Source organism: Aphis gossypii, chromosome 1, assembly GCF_020184175.1.
Source record: "Aphis gossypii isolate Hap1 chromosome 1, ASM2018417v2, whole genome shotgun sequence".
Classification (NCBI taxonomy): domain Eukaryota; kingdom Metazoa; phylum Arthropoda; class Insecta; order Hemiptera; family Aphididae; genus Aphis; species Aphis gossypii.
The window spans coordinates 6,900,630-6,923,885 of NC_065530.1; the positions used below are offsets into that span (position 1 = coordinate 6,900,630).

The following is a 23,256-nucleotide window of genomic DNA, read 5'->3' on the forward strand; positions in this document are numbered from 1 at the left end:
TATTGTTATTATGACAACAATAATATTATAACCACAGACGTATTAGGCGTTAGGCGTGTAAAAATATTTCACGAATCGGTCTAAAAATCAAACCGATCGGATTTGAAGAGAATTTAAAACTAAACACATGATATAATATAGTATTGTTGTAAATGTACTTTTTCCTCCCCGCAGTTCTCGTAATATAATTTATGTCGTAAACGAGATTATACGTAGCCCGCCACTCTGTTTGTTTTTCCTTTCCGTTCGCACCGGCCGCCGCGGTCTATCACACATTATGCTTCTCGCCACGTCGTCCGCGCGTTATATATCTTTTTATTATACGACCTCTCGTCGACGGACACACTTTTCAGATCTAATTTGTCTCCAAACTCCTTCTGTGGTCTTCGTCCCTCGGAAAAGGATAAAAGTCTAAGTCGCCGTCACGGCCGCGTAATATTCGCGACTCCTGCTCACCCCGCGAATCACACACTATAAACGCGTTTTTCTTTCATCCGGCCCGTACGGCGTATAATGCGTACATTATACACGGACGACAAACCTATATTTATAATACATATATATATATATGACTTACACGTTATACAGACGCTATTACTTTAATATACGTATTTTCGTGCGCTCAAGTTTTCTATTAATTTTATCCGATTCCGACACATCGCCGTCTGACTTTTTCCGTTCTCGGTTTGGCGACGTTAACGTTTCTCCGGCCCGCCGCGGTGTGTACGCATTATCCGTCGTTAGCCCGTCACGCGACCGGCTCGCGATATTTTCACTTCGACCTAATTGGAATTCCTTTACTACATTACATATTATTACGTACCTATATATACACACACACACACGACGTACATTACACCATTTGCCGTTTCAATCGCATCCGCTTCCGTTCTGTAGCCCGCGAATCGTATTATTTTCAAAACCACTATTGTATACAATACACGGTAGCAGAAGATCGATTATCCGAACTGATTGGGACCACACATCGAGTTCGGATAGATGAAAGTTTGGATATATTATAGAGATTAAAAAATATACAGTAAAATCTCTTTATAACGGAATCACTTGGAAGTTGGAACCAAACATTATTTCGGTTATAAAGCGTTTTCCGTTATAAGGAGGTAGAATTATTATATTACATTATTTGAACAGGGAATATTGACATTTTTCGTTATATGGAGATTTTACTCTATATTATTTGTACAATAAATAAAAAATTATAAATAATTATTATTACATATTTCATATTGTGTTATTAATCATTAGTAATATTAACAATACAAGAACATTATTAAAATATTATAGACTTTATTATAATGTATTATTATTTGTTTTTGACAAAATGAAAATGGTTAATTTTTGTTGGACAAATTTTAAGCACCATTGACATTCGGATAAAAGAACGTTCGGATACATGAATTAAAACGAAATAACTTTCGAATAATAGAGGGCTCGTATAACGGAAGTTCTGATAATCGTAGGTCTACTACTGTATATTAACGGTAATTCGATCGGTTAAGTATGACCGTTTTTGACATCGATATCGTTACACTCGTCACCGATCATATTTCTCTGTTCGTGTAAAAGCAGGTATGGCCGTGTTACCTTATTAATAGGCACTACACATATATTTTACGATATTGGTCCTATTTAATTCGTACGCGCGTAGATAAGTTTATTCCATTATATTTGTATTGGGGTCGTGTTTAATACACTATATATACATATAATGTTCTGAATAATTTAAATTTTAAAAAGTTTTCCTTTTGATATAAACGTGAATTAATAAAGATATTTAACCCTCTATATATTGTTAAATATATATAGGTATATATATTATATATATTATTTGCATAATATATAATATATATTAATATACATATTATATTTTTTTAAATTTTTTCTAATGAAGAGTGTTCGATACAGTGTATAAGTTTTTCTTTTTGATATAATAATTAATAAAGAAAACAATTAGTAAAAACTTTTACCGATGTCTAAAATAACTATTTTCATCAACAGTGGATGAAAAAAAAAGAGTACCTATCTATTTATTTCCTCGAATATACATTTAATTTACAACCAAAAAATTTAAATAAAAGTAATTTTTTTCCTTATAATTGTAGTTAATGTCTTTATATCACGGTTATGTGTATCTATACACAATAAAGATAACCGTAGTTTATATTCATATAATTTTCAAAACTACAAATACAAATTGAACTATTTAACATTATGTTTATCTTTTTAATATATAATAAGACATTTTTAGCCTATGAAGGCTATCTATATCTACATCATAACATAAAATAATATAGTTTTTGACAATATTAAAGCTATAATGTTATAATAATATAACATTAGTAATAATACTTAAGGTTGGTTAGACATTTAAGTGTAATGTAAATAAGTAAGTGTGATATATAAATAAATAATGAATAATTTTGATTAGTTAGATTTACTCAAATATGTTTATCGATACATCATTTTATTTAAAATCATCTACAACCAGGTAAGTAGTCATTTTTGTTAGCCTAGTGGTGTCAAATATAGTATCATATTTAATAGTCTAATAGCAATATACCTATCATATTTATCATATAGGCATGACAATTACATAGTGAATTACATAATGAAGCAAATTAAACATTACAAAATTATGGCTTTGATACATTTAATATCAGCTCAATAGAGTTGTGTCTAAGACCTCGAACCAAAGACTAGATTTTAATGAATTTATACAATTCGCTTCATAAAACAACTAGGGTTTCAGTTTCAGTTTTGGTCTTACGAAATAAATATTAAGGTTTCATTTATGATTTTAATTTAAAACACACCATCATTAACTATTTTCAAGTCTCTAGGCTTGGTTTATTAGACTTAAAAAATGATTTATAATGTACACATTATAAGACCATCTTTGAATAAAAAATAGTTAATGCTATACACACTATTATATAGGTACTAAAAATATTTTTAGTAAAATAAATCGTGCAAAATTTAATTTCAACGTTTATTTCATAGTACACTAACATGTGAAGTAAAGTAAATAATAAAGTACAATACCTAAACATTTCAGTGGGTATAGTCATTATTACGTATCTACAACATTTGGCGTCAAACGATCAATGGTTGTGCAGTTTGCAAACTTAAGAACTCAAGAGTTATAATTTATAATAAATTATAAATTAATTAATTCAACCATATATTATATTCAATTATGATTCACTGAAGTCCCTTACTAACTTGTCAGTGACCACCGTGACCATAACAGTACATTATATTATAAATGACCCAGCTGATATTATACATAATTCAAGCTGCAGTATTCGTTGAAATGATCCTGGGCATAAATGATGCATGAATCGTAGAACGTTTAAGAGTGACAAACACGAGTTGCTAGTAAATTGTAAAGATATGGTTGAATTGTAAATGAAAATCGAAATAAATCGTTGTTTTAAATAACCAAACGATTTTCTCTTCGTCATCTCTCCTCCATTATTTCTACCCAAATTTTGCATACATTATTTAAATGTTATTAACAATTATAAAATATGTATTAAATTTTACAATTTACATGCACTGTTTTAAACTGATATAGAAAAAAAAAAACTAAACTTTTTTCAATTTACGATTTTTAGGTATCTGAACATCAGTTGTAAACTTATTACCTTATAGCTAACTTTTTTTCTGCAAATTTATGACCCATGCAGCTTTCATGTATAATATTTAACAACGGAATTTGTTGTCGGTTTACTTTTGTAAAAATTTTAAACTACCTATCTATAATTACATTCTATAGTATATTTTATACTACGTGGAAAAACTAAAAGAACCTAATTATTTATTTTACTCTACTTCAAGTTTAAGTTTCGTTTATAAACGAGATCAATATCCAATATTATACCCATTAAAATAAATAATTATAAACTTTAATTATTTTATAGATATATATATATATATATATTTATATATATATATATACATTTTATACATATTTTATTTAGTTGTCTTTAAAAAGTATGTAGTTGTCAAAGTGATAATAGAAAACGTAAATGTTCATAACATAAATTAAGAAGAAAAGAACAAGTAAATTCTACTTTATCAATAAGCACTCATTATTTTGAAAATTATAAACATTATTGAAAATACTTTATGTATAAAATTTTTGAAAAAAGATTTATTTTTTCAATTTTTATCGTTATTTAACGCGCGTCTTTTAACTTTTTTGACAGATAAAATGTAATTTTAGTTTTAGTTTTTGAATTAATTCAGAAATTGTAAGATATATAGAATAATATTCACATTTCTCTATTAAACAAACCATTTATTATATTAACCATTAATTTAAGATACTAATATAATAATAATATCTCATGGTCGAGTGATGTCACAATTTACAATTTGACTGTATTCAAAGATGCTGTCTTACATCAGATAGTTACATATAAAAACCCATACAATGTGTAAAACGATGCTCTTTCATTCATTCGGTAGTATAACCAATCATTGTTAATCATATTATGTTTATCAAATTTACGTTATTTATGTTGATTATAATAATTATATTTATTTATTAAACATTCAACATATTTTTCTTGCTTTATTGTTTATTTTTCAAATAAAAATAATCCATATCTACTCCTATCAAAACAAATTATATAAAGACACGTATAAAAGAAACAAAAAGACAGATATATTTATTTTCGAATATCATAAATTATTTTATTTTATATTATAGGTATCTATTAAGAGAAAAACTTTCGTACTCAGTCCCCAATAAATTGTCACATCATGCCACTAAACAGATGTAATTAGTTGAATATATTAAAACAAGTAAATGATATTAAATTAGACCATACATAAATATAATTTTAATTCTAAAATGTAATTTTATTATATCATTTTGTTATGAGAGTTTATTATTTACCCCATTTACCTTATTTACCTTATTTCAACTCATTTTATACATACAAATTGTATTTCATAAGTCTTAATTATTTTGGGTCTTAGAAATGAGCAGCAAAGTGGAGTGATACAAAATAGAATCTCGTTAAATATTGGTCCATTTTTTTGATCATTTTAAGCATTATAACTAGTTATAACTATTTGTTCAAAATTCAATTATTATAATATAATATGTATAAAAATTCTGGAAAAATGTATAAAACTATAACGTTCTTAAAGAGTACTGTCATCCAGAGAAGTAAAACAGCTAAACAATTATAATGATAAAAAAATAGTAAAATATATAATTTATTTTTAAGTGTACTTATATATGTACTATATGAAAAAAAATACTATCATCGTATAAACGTTAATGTTATTTCTTTTTTAATAAAAATAAAAAATTGAAAATATTCTATGTTATTTAGTTGTAATACCTACGGTACAAAATATAAAGAAGAGTTCTACTATAGTATGAAAAGAAAATTAACTTGATAGATGCATTTAACTAGGTATATAAGTCAACAGGATTTCATATTTATCATTTATCTATATTCTATAAAATACTCAGTTTTTCATTTTTATAGTATTTTTTTCATAAATTAGATTGGTATGAAAAAAAAATCTAATATTCTGAAGTCCGGATCTATAAAGCAACCACTCAACACCGTAATACACACGTTATATATACGAATAAATTCAGAACAAATAAGTGTAAAGGTTTGTTGGACGATCAGACTAGTACTGACACTTTACTCTATATACGTAGCTGACACGCTATCAGACCTCTAACAGCTTTTTTGCTATATATTATTATATAGTGACGATCAATACAAATAAAAATAACATGTTCTATACAGTAAATCCACTTCCAAATGTCTCCTGATTTCACACCGATATAATATAATATCTAGGTAAGTACTGTATATAATAATAGTATTCATAAACATAAAGTCGTGACGTGTTGTTCAGTTTGGCGCTGAATTCAGATGTATTATCGTGATATGTGAATGTGATATATAAACGGACATTCCGTGTGCCGATAAACTGCATAATATAGCGATTAGTTTAGTATTAAAATACAATAGTTTTAATTCTGTGACAATTTTTTAATTTCACGCTACAAAAAAAAACTTAAAAACTTAAGGTTTGCGTGTTTGAACATTGTTCTCCGCTGTATCCACCTGCACACGGAAAGAAAATAATGAAAAAGAAATGCATGTTGTTTTATCGTCGAACCAATGCCGTCGCATAATAATTTACCATGCGGGGAAACACCATATATTGATAAACAAATTTTATTAGTCCACCGCACGATAGGTAGGTAGTTTATATTTGTTATTAAAATACTCTATACTGCATAAGAGGGAAAAAAATCAAAAAAAAAAAAAACGAACGTCATGTATTTCTGTATAAGAAAATTGAGTGACCCATGGGAATCCAGTGTATGTAAAATAAGCGAACTGACGTGTTATTATAATATATTAAAACTAATTTGTATATTATAATATAATAATACAAATTATGTCATAATGTGTAACACATTTTATAAATGGCCTTTATATTAAGTTCTAAAACGTCTTGACAGGCATGTTCGACGTCGACATGTATGCACCTGTAGCAGTGAGATATTATAATAATAACCAACCGACGTCGGGCATTAAATAAAAACCCTGTGGATTTCATTAAGATTGAATAAAATCGAGCAAACGTTAGATAAGAATAATTAAAAATTACACCTCAAAGAGTAGGAATATCTAATAATCAGAGTAACTCACTAAGCATACTAACTCCCAATTTCACCTTCATTAATTAATTTATTAATATTTTTGAGAAAACTTAAGGACCAAATTTTAAAATTGTTCGACATTTTTGTACCATTTAAAGTGTTCTTTAACGAAATTAACTTCTTTTTTTTTCGAATGAAACAGTTTTTTTTACTGTAAATTATGAATTTAATGATATTTTTTTTGTCGAAGTACCTAAACTAAAATTCAAACAAGTAATTTCTGAGCTATTGAAATGCATAAAACTATTATACCTTAAAAATGATTTTACAAAACTATAAAATGAGGTGTATAGTATATTATGTTATATTTAATCTAGTATTTATTATGACTAAACAATTTTTGCAATATAAAATATATATATATATGTATATTTGAATGTTAATTGATTAATGTTAATTTCTAAAATGTTCAAACCATTTTAGTTTCCATATTACATTCCAAATATGTTATTCTTAACATTTGAGTTGAATACACCAGCAATTAAAAAATAATGTATTTAATAATTAATAGGAAAAAAATGGTAACTTTTATAGTCTTATTTTATGAACGAATTTCCCCAGGAAGTATAATATTCATACAATATAAATTGCCTTTTCAACGACAATATTTTGGTGGCAAAAATCACATTACCAAAATATATTATATTTGACGTCACCATACTGTAAATAGAAAGACTAAATGAGCAACAGCATTTGATTAAACAAATAGGCAAAACACATTATATTAAAGTATATTTGAGGATTAGCGTTAAATCGTCAATCGATGTGAACGAGTGTTATTAGTCAGAAAACTCGGTTATTGTTACTTTTTTGTTCATAAAAATACTACATTAATATTCCAGGAAGTAAAATAATATTCGATATTAATTTTAATAACTTATGATTAAAAGCTTTTAATACTATAGCATTTTTTATATTTTTAAATACATAGTTTTTCCATATTGTAATATTGCTATTTTTTTAAAAATATAATTAATTTAATATTTCTCTACATTATTTTTATCTCGTTTCAGTTAAGTAATAATAGTTAACGGGATACTATATTATATTAATATAAAAATAAATAAATATGTAAAAATAAAAACATCACATCATTAGAGCGCAAAAAAATCTCCAAAATGATTAATTTATGTACTATAAAATACAAATAAAAACTGATAAATTTCATGTAATAAGTATACAGTTCAGTATAAGCATTACATGTTAAAATTTATAAAATTTTGAGGTTAAAATTTAGAAAAATTTATATATTTTAATTATGAATAACGATATTCATTATTTTATTATAAATTAAAAATATTATTCACAGAGACTTAAAACTTGTACGCATAATATTTTATTGTATACAAAGAATAAAATTTTCAAATGTAATATTTTTGGCAAAACTAATTCAATCTATTTTATTATAAATACTAAAATAAGTTAATTTAATAGCAACATAAATAACGACAAAAAATACAAAATAAAATATACTAACTGATACAGGCTGCTGAATCGTTTTTTCGTATACAATGATATACATTATTATTTAATTCAAATTTATATAACATTCATCACAGTGGTTCCCAATCCAAACCTACTGCACAACAGTGCACAAGGCCTAAAATAAATGAAATTTTGTACGACACTTTTTTTATTTTCGTATTTACACGTTATGCAAAAAAAAGCTTCTTTATGCCGGTTTTTATAAGCCACAATGGTATTAAGACTTCAAAATCTACGCTGCATTGAAAGAAATATATTTCTCATACGTAGGTTTGGTATTTGACAATTATTCTGTAGTTGTGTCTCTAATCAAAATAGCTTCAATACAACTAATTAAGTCAATTCAAAATCATTTTGTATCTTTTAGACGTGGTAGTGGTTTATGTGCAGTAAACGATAAAACTCACTCAACTTTTTTAAGCCACAAACAATTGAAATCAAGATGGATAAAGTTATGTTTTAACTGTACTTTCAAATTACTGAACATAGAACTTTATTATATATTTTACTGATCAATTTTTCTTTTCAAATGAAATATTTGATTTCCAGACAGTTAAATGCATTTTATGTACTATTTCAGTTTTCTATGATTTCGATTATTGGAGTGATGGAAAATGTTTAATTTTTGGGTGGGTAATTAGATACATTATAGTTAACAATAATATAATTAAACTATGATAATTATATTAATTATAATATATACATATATAATAACAATAATAAAAAGTTGATATATTTTCATTTCTAAAAATATTTACGTTTTTATTTAATTTACTTTTTAAATTATTTTTACATATTTTTCAATCTTAAATAAACTAAACAGTTACTAACAATAATTCTATTAATACAACCATTTTGAAACTGATTGTTTGAATAAATAAATAATGTTTGGTCACACGTTCTCGTTTTGTTATGATTATTACATATGTATTATACATAGATATTTAAAATTTGATTAGACTTTCTCTGATAACCGATGAACATGTAAATGAATCGACTTTAATTAATCTAATTAATCAGAAAATAGCATACATTGCAGACGAAAATAATATGGAAATACATAGTGCCATCACAAATAAATCTACAACAGAGGTGTGCATATTTAAGAGCTATAGACATTTTACACTATTTTGTGATTTATATTTTTATATAGTATACAAAAACTAGGTAATACTTAAAATTAAAATTAAATAAATAGTCATTTATAATTTATGAATCAATGATTATTACTTAAAGTGACTCGATAACGATTTTTTTTAAGAAGTTTAATTTTGTTAATTTTTCATAATATGCGAATAATAACTAATAAGTGGTAATTCGTATATAAGTTATATTGCCTAAAACTTCCACATTCATCATGCTAATTATGAATTATGGTACTAATTTTGTTTTTCTATGATCGAAAATGTCAATCTTTTGATAACTTTGATAGCTAACTTTACTGAGTAATATTTCCGGAGACATGTTTAAATTAACCATACTATATTTACTTTAAAACAATTTTCTTATCTTGTTTAGTTATTTTCTTCATTAAAATATTATTAAAATTTCTTTAAGAAACAATTCTTTAAGAATGCATTTTTAATAGTTTAGGAGTTAAATTTCCAAAGTTATGTAGAAGTTATCAGTGTTAGTCATGGTCATGACATTTTAACAACTCACACACAGTATGCTCTTCTTATGCAAAGTTAATCCGACATCTAAATATATTTTATTACTTTAGTTCCAAACGTAAAACTTCAAATGTTATTATTATATTAAACTGGTCGGAAAACATTTTAACATACTTTTTTCGTGTATAGTATGTCAGATGTATGGCCAACGTGATCACGTAGAATTGTGATTCAATGATTCCATTATTGGGATACTATTGGAATGATGACACGAAGATAAAACTCTGCAGTAGATATGTATATATTGTATGGATGTACGAAGTTTACCTCATATTATTTATCGATATTTTAAAATCGACTGGATATAAGTTTATTAGAAGAATCATCTTCTGCTGTAACGGACTTTATTGCTTATTGATAACGATTTGCATAAAGTGAACATCACCGGTACAAAGCTGGTATGTAATTTTATTAACTCAGTTATACTTATAAGTCATTTCTACCCATCAACAGTATACTATGCAGTTGTACAGTAAACACGTTCAAGTGAACGCTCTTATAACAAATAATCAAGTTTCATGTTTACCATTTATCGCCTGCTCGAATTACGTTGGCTTATTGGCCACTACGAGCTAATAATAACAAATGGAGCTTATTATTAGTTATTTATTACTGTATTGAATACTGCACGGGATAATTATTTTTCGCTCAACGACTGTTCACAATTAGCGATATAATAACAGGATGAGCATTTCTCCGAAGTTAAATAAATTTCTATTAATGCTCAATAATTTTACTTTTCTCTATAACTTATAAACACTTGCACTTCAACATTTGTTTTATTTTTTTATACTCCGCATACACGTTTTCCCGTGCAAAACTATTTCTATGGATAAATTAGGTACGGTGTGGATTGCATATACTATTGGGAAGAAAAAATAAAATAGAACTATTATAATAATAATTTTCCACCCCCCCCCCCCCCCATCACATACCAAATAATAGCAATAATAACTATTAATTTTAATAAAATTACAATTGTGCTATACTATATCTTCTGTGTTTAGATCGATTATACTATGTACGAGTATTGTGTGATTTATAGATGTTAGCAAAAAATATCATACACCGATTACCAGTCCTCAATAAACTATAATATTATCGTCTTCTACAATAATATTTCAGTATAACAAAAATATATGTATTATGCATTATTACGAATTAATTTTCTTATAGTAAACAATATTGTAAATCATTTATTTTTATTCATAATTTATATAAATAATATAATCAGCTTTGTTGTAACTACCAATATTTTTTATAAGTCTTCTTATTTAATATTCATTACTGAACTCAGTTAAATAGTTAATAAATGTTGAAGATTAAATAAATTAATAATTAAAACAAGACCATAAATCACGGTTTTGGATTAGACTTTTGTACCTATATTAATTATTCTTAGTTACAAATCACTATACAAGATATGAATCAACAATTATGCCTGAATAAAACGATAGTTTAATTAATATTTATTTAATAAACCTCTTAACATATAAACAAACATATTTTTGTATAATACATAATATTATGAATACTTATTTAAATCTATATTCCAACCAAAAATAAAGATTTTAACACAAAAAAAAAAATAATTGGTTAACAAAAATTATTATAATATAGTTGATACATTCAATATTCTGCGAAATAAAATAAAATCCACGGTTATTATTTTTTGAATTGTAACAAAATAAAGAAATATATTTTGTCAGAAACTGATCTAGCGTAAAATTATTACGTTTTTACTCGTTATTATTTCTTTCCCCCAGTCATTTTTAAATGTACTAGGAATATTTATTTATTGTCCCCCCAAAAGTAACAACTAGATTCAATTTCTATCAGAAACTACCACCAAAGTCGAAATTCGAAGCATATTTATTGCCTTAAATGTGATGACAGACACGAAAAAAAAACACAAATAATTCTAAAATCAATACATTCATCGTTTCACTTGTAATTTAAAATATAGTTAGGTTTTTTTCATCACGATGAAACTATTATATTTTCCTTTTAATTACTGATGTTAACAATAAAATAACAATACAATAATAACTTAAACGTGTTTATAACTTTTAACGATACACAAATAAGTAGGTTATACGAAATAATAGTTAATGTATTGTCATACAAATAACCGTAGAAATAGGCGTACATTTATCAGGGACGGTACAATTAGCTATTGATACAGCAAAGTTGTTAATCGCCTAATTACCTATCCAACAACGATATCCGTTTACGAAGCCGGATAGAAGCGTTAAATGACTAAATAATAGTTATAATATAATGTGCGCATGTTATATTAATTATGTGTTGAACTTGAGTCGGTCAACAGCGAATACATGCATCAAATGTAGATATTTTAATAAATAATATCATAATTTATAAGCGAATTTCATACGTCATTGTAAAAATTAATTTATCGACCTTAAACAAACATTGAGCATGATTATAATATCTACGTAAAAGGTACCTAGTTGTTAACTAGAAAATACATATTTTGACTACTTGTATTATTAATAAAGAGAATTTAAATATAACTCTCATTAAACAGAACCAAAATGATCAACATTTTAAAGTTTTATCAAACAATATTAAATCGTAATAAATGCTGTTAATTATAATGAAAGTATGTGTTTGAATAAACAACTGTTTATATTATTCGGTAAATTATGTTTTTATAAAGAAAATTATAATAATATATTTTCTTATTGTCAATTTTTCTGACAATCAATTTAACTATAAGAAGTAACTAATAAACAAATTTAATTTTATAAAATTGTTAAAATTATTTTTAAATAAAAATTTTACAATTAGTAGATTACTATAGGACCTGGTTTGTAGATATTGAATAAGACAAACTGAAAACACTTAACCTTTTTGAAAACACTACAATATAAAATACATTGTTTAAACTTTAAGTTATAATCCAAATTTTGAATTTAAGGTTGTTTATTTTGTTTTGAATTATGATTTCAATAGTTGACCTTTAAGCTTTATGATGAAAGCTAATAAAACGTATTACTTCATGCACATAATTAATGAATAAAATATGTAACAATATGAAATTTTGTGTTAATAAACTTTATTAATGACTTTTAAAAACCAAATCTTTCAGTTTTAATCAAATATTTGATAAATCAAATACCTATAATGCAAAAATATAATATAATTTTTAAGCATAGATGGGTCAGATAATTACAATATTAATTTTGAATTTTATACCAAACATCAAGGGGAAATTTATAATACGATACTGTACTTCAGGCTTAATGTATGGGAAAATAAATAGCATTTACATAATGTGATCAGAATAGTAAGTACTCAATTCAAAAAGCTGTTATTAATAACATTTTATTTAATATTTACAAAATATTTAAAAAATAATAGTAATAATAACAAATAAATTAATAAAATACCGGAAGCTCGTATGATCTAATCCTAAAATGAAACTATTAATCATATAGTAATTGTTTTGAATTTAAAAGAACAGATTAGATATAAATTATATTTAAAATTAAATTTGCATTTATTACAAGAATTACATTGTTGTTAGTATAATATTATACTAATTTAAAATACAACATAGGTAATTGGTACTTTTGAGTATAGTATATTGTATGCAATTATTGTACTTAACTAAGTATTATTATTTTTTTTTTTTTTACTAAACAAAATTAACTTTTTAACGCTTAGTTAAATAATAATAACAATAATCTTTCATATTACAGTAAAAAAAATGTTTGGAATTTTAACCATTTTAAGTATTTTAAGTAATGTTTTCATTTAAAGAAAAAATGGTTAAGCCGTCAGTGAAATTAAATAATCCTAGTTTATAGTGAATGGAAGTAATAACAACACCATAGTAATGTGATTAATAACTGATGTGAAAAATTGAATTTAAAAATTGTATGTAAAAACTATATTATGTTTATTGTAAAACATTTAATTCGTAAATATATCTAGAAACTCAGTTTTTTATGCGTGCATTATTATTATAGTACATAGATATGTTGGGTAGGTATTTGGTTAACTTTATAAAATGCATTTTTTAGTGTATATTATTTTTTGCTTAGCAATGATAGGATAGTAGGATAAATGGGGAGTAACAAGGCATTATTGCAATGAGACATCACATTTTCGTGCAGCAATTCTACATGTTAAGATTTATTTTTCTAATTCTATTATAGGAAAAAGTAATTTTATCTACTTACTTTTCATAATGAAAATCGTTTTATTTTTTTATTTATATATAAATGTATAAACTTAGTAATATTGGCAAATGCAAATATTTTTTTTTTAAATTTAAATCCCTTTAGTTAAATTATAACTTTTTTTTTTTAATACGTCAATTTAGTTTATCAATTAAAATTGTATAAACAAAATTAAAATGAACTTTCTTTAAGAAGACATTTAACAAGGTCACAATATATAAGTTATCTAATATCCTATTGAAACAAAAATACATTTTTAACATTACATAAAATAAATTAAACTCAACAATACTAGATACTTTTCTTGCCTACTCTGGCATTATTTTGAAAAATTTGAACTTCTTTAAAATTATTTAATTACAGTTTTTTATGTAATTTCAAAACAACATTTCTGAAAAAAATCATTTTTTACTATTTTTTAATGTTATCTTTTATTAAGATTTTACTTTTTTAAACAACAAAATACATAAATAATTTTAATTGCAATATTTTCATAATCCTATACAAAATAGAATTCAGTGTATTTTAATCTATAAAATACAAATTTCAAGTAAAGTACTTTATTTACCAAGTTAATAGTTATAAGAACTGAAAGTTTTGATTAACGGATTAGTGGACCAACATTTTGTGGGGTACCTCTGTTTTACTCTAATTCACTCATAAAACCTTTAAATACTTCATTAATTATAACTACTTATTTGAAATTTAATTTATTATGTATCGAATACTCTTCTATAGAATATACAATTAAAAATAAATTGTATGTTTAAAAAAAATAGAAAATTTAAATTTAATAGTTAATTAAATAATATAATGATAAATTTATTGTTTTTTTTATTGTTTATTGTTTTATTTTCAAATACTTTTTATATTTTTTTTAAAAAATGACATCAAATTACGTAAAAGAAATATTTTCAAGATATTTAGAACTTTTTTAAATAATAAATGTAGACACTTAAATGAATCCCCTATAATCGAATTCGTGCATATTTATTACATTCGGTTATAGTTATAATATATATTTTTTAAATTGAATTTACATAAATTTATAAAGATGACCAGCTGTAATAACTATGATTGACATTTTTTTTTTAAATAAACGACTACATTTAATTTTTAATATTTGTATGAAACGATAATCAATATTTTAATGTATTCTAAATTGTATATTAATACTATGCAGTGAATATTACCTCCGTGACTTATACTTTACGAAATCATTGTAATATGCATAACGTATTCTAAATCCTTCTAAAAGATAAGCATTTTTTAACTCTACGTCTACGATATCGAATTTAAGTAAAAGTTGATAAACCATACGCAATACATGTTATAAATTATAATTTATATGTATATTATACACAGCATAGTTGAATAAATATGTATAAAATTTAAAAAAAAATTATGAAATATTTTAAATTAAAACACATATACAATACTCTATAGACTATAAGTATTATAGTCATTTATAGAGCATTTATTATTATTATATTACAGACATTTTTCCTGACTCCAAGAATTATACAATTTAAATTAAAAAATAAATAAAATAGTGATAGGCTAACCTGTCAAGTAATTATAGATAAGTAAATAATTAACTATTCATGAAATTTTAAGTGGAAGTGATAATGGTTATACCGGTAAAATATTATCATAAAGTGCATATAAGCACTCATATAAAATTATAAACTCTCATTATACCAGTAAAAATTTACAGCGTTTATATCTATTAGGAGATACCTATAATACCTATACTACTAAAATTATACCTACTAAAAAATATAACGTGTATAAGTAGTCCAAGACTATAAAAAGTCTTAAAAACTATACTTGTATAGTATGTATAATGTTTAAGTGCAAAACCCAATTTTCATTTTTTGATCTTATAACTTTGAACTATAAAATAATATAGCAACTAGCTTGTAATTACTTGTACTTTAAGACTTTCCTAAAAGGAATCATTATTATACAACTCACTATAATATTTTTTAAAAATCAAAATATCGAATTACAAAAAGTATTAAGTTCACCATCATAAAAAAAAATCCTTTTTTTATAAGTAATAACTAATAATTAATTATCTTCGTATTGTTCAGATGTGATGTGTCGGATGAATCTTTGTTATTAACCTTAAGTAATCATACTCTTAAGTCTAAAGATAAGAAATAGTTTTTAGTCAAAAGATAATTAAATGTTTTAATATAATAATAATTAAAAAATAATAACCCTTATGACCCTATATTTATAAAACTATAGTAACGTTAAAATACGAGTATAATATACGTAATATAGTACACACTTCTATAGTTACTGCAACGTATGTAGAACGAACAATTAACAGCATTGTAATTTCGCTTAAAAAAATAAAACATGCCTTATTAGTATAGGTAAACAAAACAGTTTTGTATTTTTCTTACAGTTCAAGTACTGTAATTAACATAAGACAATTTTACCGGACGTAATATTAACATGCACTATACAACCCTCATAACATGACTAAACAATCTCAACCCATTATTGTCCTTTATTTTGTCCTGCACTACTCCTAATAAATTCATATCTTAATATCTTATTCTGTCCACTATTATAATCATTCCACATATCAATCTTATAAGCGTCATCACTTCTTTACAATATATATAAATGTTATAATATTAATGAAATTTAACTAACTAATAATGATGATTTCATATGGCTCCATTGATTTATAATAACTATTACTTAAAGTTGATCACTCATTCAAGTACAATAATAGTTTATGAAGTTATTTCACAAATTAATTTATAAACTTCAGAGAGGACTTGGTTTCCACCATAGTATTAACCAAATGTGAAGTACAGTAGCTTTAGTTCTCTACAATCACATATAGTCATCAACATCATATAAACATATTATTAAAATCGACCATTAGTTTCTTAAAGGGTTTGAATGAATTAAAAAAAAACTCAAGGTCCAGAAAATATTATACATTCTTGAAAAATATAAAAGGTAGACAAATACCGCTACACTGAACATTAGGTATCAAATAGGTCACTTTAAAAGGGGTGTTAAATTTGAACTCAATGGTATATCGTTGTAAAAGATAAACAATTCTAAGCAGAGACAATTTGTTAGCCTATATCGCTGAGTTTTTATATCATGGTATGTTTTTTGATATAAGTACATAGCTATTAAAGTAGTTTATTTTTATTTTAATATTACGGTAGGACGTAGGTAGATACATTGTTGTATATATATTAATATATATATATATATTTTTTTTTTTGCAAAGATTATTGAATTTCTTATTTAAGCTATGTAGAGGCGCACTAATTAAGAATTTTTCAAAATTCGCATTTTAAAGGGTTGCTCAATTGGGGATTTTGTGATTTATGATGGAATTTTACGTTTATAATTTTTATTTATAAAATTGTTACTATAACAACCTGATTTATGTGTTGATACATTTACATTTAGTCATTCTTGCAGCAAGTGGAAGAACAACCAATGTAGTATACAAGGAGGTGCTAATAATAATAAAAAAAAATATAATTATTTTCACAGCCTATAAATACATGTTTTCAATGAATCTTTAACACACTCACACACACATAATTATATTGTGGATTCGACGTAATATTAGCACTATCGGATCAGCTAGTAATATATAAATTCAATTTGAAACATACACGATTATAATTAATTAGTTACAAGTTAAGCTTTATACGTATTTAACTTTAGGTGATTGAATTAATTGAATTAAACATAACATAAATATTTATTAAAAGAAGACTTCTTTGAGTTGTTTTTTTTTTAGTAAAATAAATTTATTTTGATTTTGATTTTGTTTTCTATTTTCCGGGACACGTGTAAAGTCACGGAAAATAATAGAACGGACCATTACATTACGGAGATATTATATAAACCGTATTTTTACGGAATGTTAAATTACGTAAAGTTTAAACGAATTTAAAAACACACTCTTGAAATAAATAAATATATACTTACAATTTAAACAACTGTCCAATATTGCTTGCTATAAGAATAGGATTGATGAATGTCACAAACTTTTAATAATCAATAAAAAGTAGATACTCGAATTAAATATTATTAATCAAAATTATATTTTATGAATACCACGTCAAATGTGAAATGCAAATATAAATGATGAAATCTTTATATTATTTAGTATCTTAGTTTTAAGTAAACAATATGTATATTTTGTGAAAATCGTCAACATGCATTTAAGCCAGCGTATTAAAATATTGCGTAACATAAAAATAATATAGTAACATATTGTGTGCATCTATGAATTGTTTATTTATATACATATTGGAGACCGCTCAGATTCATTCATCAACGCCTAGACCAAACCACTGGGTATAGAGACTTCAGATTTCGTACAGAGGTTCCTTAAGCAGTGTAGCGGGGCATTAAGAAAGGATTTTTCAAAATTCACTTTTTAAAGGGTTGCTCAATTTAGGATTTTATGATTACGTTTATAATATTGGTTTATAAATGGTTACTTAACAACCTGATTTATGTGTTGATACATTTATATTTAGTCGTTTTTGCCCCAAGTGGAAAAACAACCAATGTATTATATATGTATATATATATGTACCTTTCACTACCCTTGGGCACTCCAAGTTACATACAATTAGATATGTTATAACGCACACTTAATATAGATAAAAATCTGAAGTTTGAAAAATATTGCAGCGTTACGTATATATTTAGAATATAAGTTTAATTAATACTGGTTAGTTTCAATAATATATTATTTAAAATTTAATCGTAAAAATAAAATTTAAGTTTTCTTGTTTTTATTTTTTTCTGACTATACATCTCTTGATGGAATGTGGCACTAAGCTAAGTGATAGTATGTTGTCAAAATAGTTCGTAGTGATAACGTAGTATCTTGACCGTAAAATGAAATAAAAATCGGAAAAATCGGACCACTAAATGGTGCGGGTGCAAGTCAAACAGTTAGTGGGTATTGAATTGCCCATGAGTAGTCGATTTAAATAACTACACTACCAATACAAATTATACATATTATTACTCTACGATTCAAATGGTTCAATCGATATCATTTATAGAAATATCTTTCCTATTCATATTTACTTATCCTCACAGTAAAAAATATTATCGATATTGATATTTTTTTTTTTTTTGAAAAATTTAATGTGTAGTGGTTTGCACTGATTTATGTAATTTATTTATTTATATAAGGTCTGAAAATACTAAAAATCTGTCCAAGTAGAGTAATGGTAGGTAAATTTTGTTGGTTTATCAGACTTATGTAATTTATTAAGTGTTTGATTTTGAGTCAATATGTTTGGTGAAAACGTACACAGGTGACAGGTCGCTTGAGCACTTCTGCGCGTCTTTACCGAACCGAAGGTGGTAGTAACACCACGACGGGGTGACTGTACGGGTTTGTGCAGAGTCTTGAATTGGTGGCGCGCGAGTTTTCGAGGCCATTTTGGTGCTTTTTTAAACCAATATTAAACGAACCAAAAATACAACGATTTGAATTGTTATCAAATATCAAAAATGATTATGGTTAAATTTGACATTTCACAGTTCACAAAAAAGTTAAAAATTATATTTTCTTGATAAGTTTTGTTTTATTAATATAACAATTTACAATATAGATATCAATTTAGTATTGAAGAAAGAAAACCCGGAAAAGTATTTTTAAGTCTGAGAATTCTAAAAATCTGTCCAAGTATTGTATCGGTAGTTAAGTTTCGATGGGTTACCAGACGTATATGACTTCTTAAATGTTTTATTTTTAGTCGATATTTTGGGATAAAACGTACAAAGGTCGCTTGAGCACTTATGCGCGTCTTTGCCGAACCGAGTGTGATAGTAACACCACGACTTGGGGACTGTACGGGTTGGTGCAGAGGTGTCAATTGGCGGTGCGCGACTTGTTGGCGCTTGAACTTTTGGCGCTTGAACTGTTGGCGCCTGGTTTGTTGGTGCTTGAACTATTGGCGCCCGGTTTGTTAGCACGTGGTTAAACGTGAATGGCGCGAACTCGGCCGAGAGTGACCGGACGGCGTCCTCGAGCGCCGGGAGGTGCTCGTCAATTGTCCGAGGCGCGTCGGAGACAGCGACTTCGAGGGACTTGGGTGAGTCCGGAACGCCCGACGGCGGAAAAACGGCGGCGAAACGACGTTTAAAAGTCTCCATGTCCGTGAGCTCGTAACCACGAGTTGTATCAAGCAATACTTGGTACGTCTTGACGACGCAGAGTTGGACGAGTGAAGCGCACAAGCACACGATTCCGATCGCAAAACCTATGCGTTCTGGATTGAGCACATTCCTGATCATAACTCTTGGTATTGGATCGGATCCCAGTGTGCACATAAAAATGTACGTTCCGAGACTGATAAAAGGTATGAGGTTGTACGATGAGACGTCAACTTCATGTCCCTGCTGCCAGAAATAAAAGCCCAGAGTGCCGAGACACAGGGCCATGACGAAATCGGATATCAATAAAAATTCTCGCCGACCGACCATTTCCACCGGTAATGAAGACGTGAAAATTAATATGACCTGTGACGTAAATTATTTAATATAACTTAAGTAAGATATCCAAACTTTATACTTATACTATTAATTTTGCCTTTAACAATGTATATGATTTTATAAAATATAAAATATTATTTTGATAGCTAATGTTATTGTGATCATATTATTATAGTTATTATAAAAATATAAAATAACAAACGAAAATACATAATAAAAAATAAAAAAATATAATACAGCGATTCGTGTATACAATATCGATGCTTGCGTGTGTTTATTAAAAAAAAATTCTTTTTCATAATATTATTACATCACATTACCTACATAATAGTTATTAATTTTTATACGGATAGCGCATCAAAGTAAAATGTATCAAATGCCTCAAAAAATTACAGTATTCACCATTGAGTGTGTACAAGTGTATATTTTGAAATTGTAGTATTGCCATGAGTTGTATTCAATATTACACTCTATAATTTATATTAGATATTATGTTAGATATACTCACGGATCCGGTGATCAGACGTGCCACGTATAGCAGCCAAATGTTGGTCGTGGAATATAATATTATTGTCCAGCTAGTCATAAACGAGACGGTGAGACACATGATGACGTGTTGGTTGTCTAGTAGGAATATAGAAACGATTTCTAAGAACCGTTGAATAAACATACACGATGCTGCCGTCCATGTCCCTGCTTTTGGAACGGAATTCCAAACCTTCATCTTGGATAAATCAAGACTATTGAAATGGCACATTCAAACAAATACAATTTTCGATTTAATTGAAAAAAGTATAAAATTAAATAATACATTTTAGTAATTATCTCTGTATAAATGATTAACGTAATAAATCATATCTAGGCGAGTTTGATTTTTGAAAAACACACTCTTAAAATAATTAAATATATACTCACAATTTAAACAATTGTTCAATATTGCTTGCTATTAGAATAGGTTTGATAAATGCCACAAACTTTTAATAAACAATGAAAAGTAGATACTCGAATTAAATATGATTAATCAAAATTATATTTTATGAATATCTCGTCAAATGTGAAATGCAAATATAAATTATGAATTCTTTATATCATTTAGTTACTTAGTTATAAGTAAACAATATGTATTATTTTGTGAAAATCGTCAATATGCATTTAAGCCAGTGTATTAAAATATTACGTAACAAAACATTAACTTAGTAACAATATGTACGCATCTATTAATTGTTTATTTATATACAAATAGGAGACCGCTCCGATTCACTCATCAACGCACAGACCAAACCGCTGGGTATAGAGAGACTTCAAATTTTGTACAGAGGTTTCATAATTAGTATTTAATTATTATTTTAATATATATATATATATTAATTATACTATATTATATTACCGTTAACTGATATTAACTTTGAAATTGAGAACAATGTATACCTACCTTGCTTTAAATGCCGTAAAACATTATGTGAACACAGGTTTGTAGTATAAATAGATAATATATCTTAAAATAAATTAACTTACTATTTTGAAGATGTCGTTAGGTATGGTAAAATTAATAACAATATAATGTATGTAAAAATTTTAAGTCCCAGCGATTATTTTTTTTTTGATTTTTAATAAAATAATTAATATCTTTATTCATTGTTTAAATACACAATTCCATTTAAATTATAAATGTTCAAATCAAAAAACAATTGTGTTGCATATTTTTGGATTTTTTAGTTCCAATATGAAATACTCATGATGAATATTGTATTACATTTTTAAACATACGCTATAAAAGTTGAATTTTTTATAAGTTTTTTTTTATTATAAAATATTGCAGTTTGTTATTTTTGTGATTTTTATAGAACAAATCGCTGCAGCACAATTATTTAGAATGATTGAATCCAAACTACAGTAAATTGTGTTTTGGATACCATAGTTTGTCAATCAAAATCGATGTCTGTGTTCGGTTGTGAAGCTGTTTTCTGTATACAACATTTGTATACTATAACACAACCATCACCCTGCAATTGAGTAGTCACTTCACTGATGAATATACTAAATACTTATCAGTAATTCGAATGTGAAATATTTGAGTATTACCATACATTAAAATAAATTAAATAACTCAACACGACGGTTTCAGTTATCACTATACTTATCAGATTTCATCAAACCCGTCAAAACAATTAAGTACACTACAGTTAAAAAAGTACTATTCACTCTGGTCAAACGAGTAGTATGTGAATGACAGCTATCGCCATTGTAATATCCGAATATTTTATACTTAAACTGACATCCACTAACATAGGTCATATACAGGTTAATGCGGTCAACATTCGTGCTAAATTAACTCCTACTCTGCTTAACATTTATTTTAAATTAAAAAAAAATATATTAAAAAAAAAAAATGATTATTTTAACCGTAAACACCGGATTTTTGATCGAAAAGCAACCTTTTATAAAATGTACTTCAAAAATGTGAATGTTATATTTTTATATTGTTCTAATAAGAACATAATAAAACCGTTGATAATTTAAAATTAAAAAATGAATTTAAAACATTAGTATATCTACGGGTTTAAAATTGTACAAAAAAAAAATCATAAAACTTAAAAAAATTGTGTTTCAAGTTAAAATAAGTTACCATTTATAC

General features: G+C 25.9%; 1 protein-coding gene and 1 long non-coding RNA gene across 3 annotated transcripts; both read right to left on the minus strand.

Annotated features, from left to right (window-relative positions):
• Positions 1-388: 388 nt before the first annotated feature.
• LOC126549228 (uncharacterized) lies at positions 389-962 on the minus strand. Its single transcript, XR_007603373.1, has 3 exons — positions 853-962; positions 599-782; positions 389-541 (listed from the first exon to the last, which is right to left on the minus strand). It is a non-coding gene; the product is annotated as an uncharacterized LOC126549228 (long non-coding RNA).
• Positions 963-19,686: 18,724 nt separating this feature from the next.
• LOC126555848 (uncharacterized) lies at positions 19,687-21,741 on the minus strand. 2 transcript variants are annotated; one of them, XM_050210756.1, is made up of 3 exons: positions 21,537-21,741; positions 21,130-21,345; positions 19,687-20,648 (listed from the first exon to the last, which is right to left on the minus strand). In XM_050210756.1, the coding sequence occupies exons 2-3, from the start codon at positions 21,343-21,345 to the stop codon at positions 19,797-19,799; spliced, it is 1,068 nt and encodes a 355-aa protein (XP_050066713.1). In that variant the 5' UTR covers positions 21,537-21,741; the 3' UTR covers positions 19,687-19,796. The 2 variants fall into 2 exon arrangements, with proteins under 2 accessions (XP_050066713.1, XP_050066711.1); XM_050210754.1 differs by having other exon boundaries at positions 21,130-21,361; positions 21,537-21,739.
• Between the last annotated feature and the right edge of the window lie 1,515 nt (positions 21,742-23,256).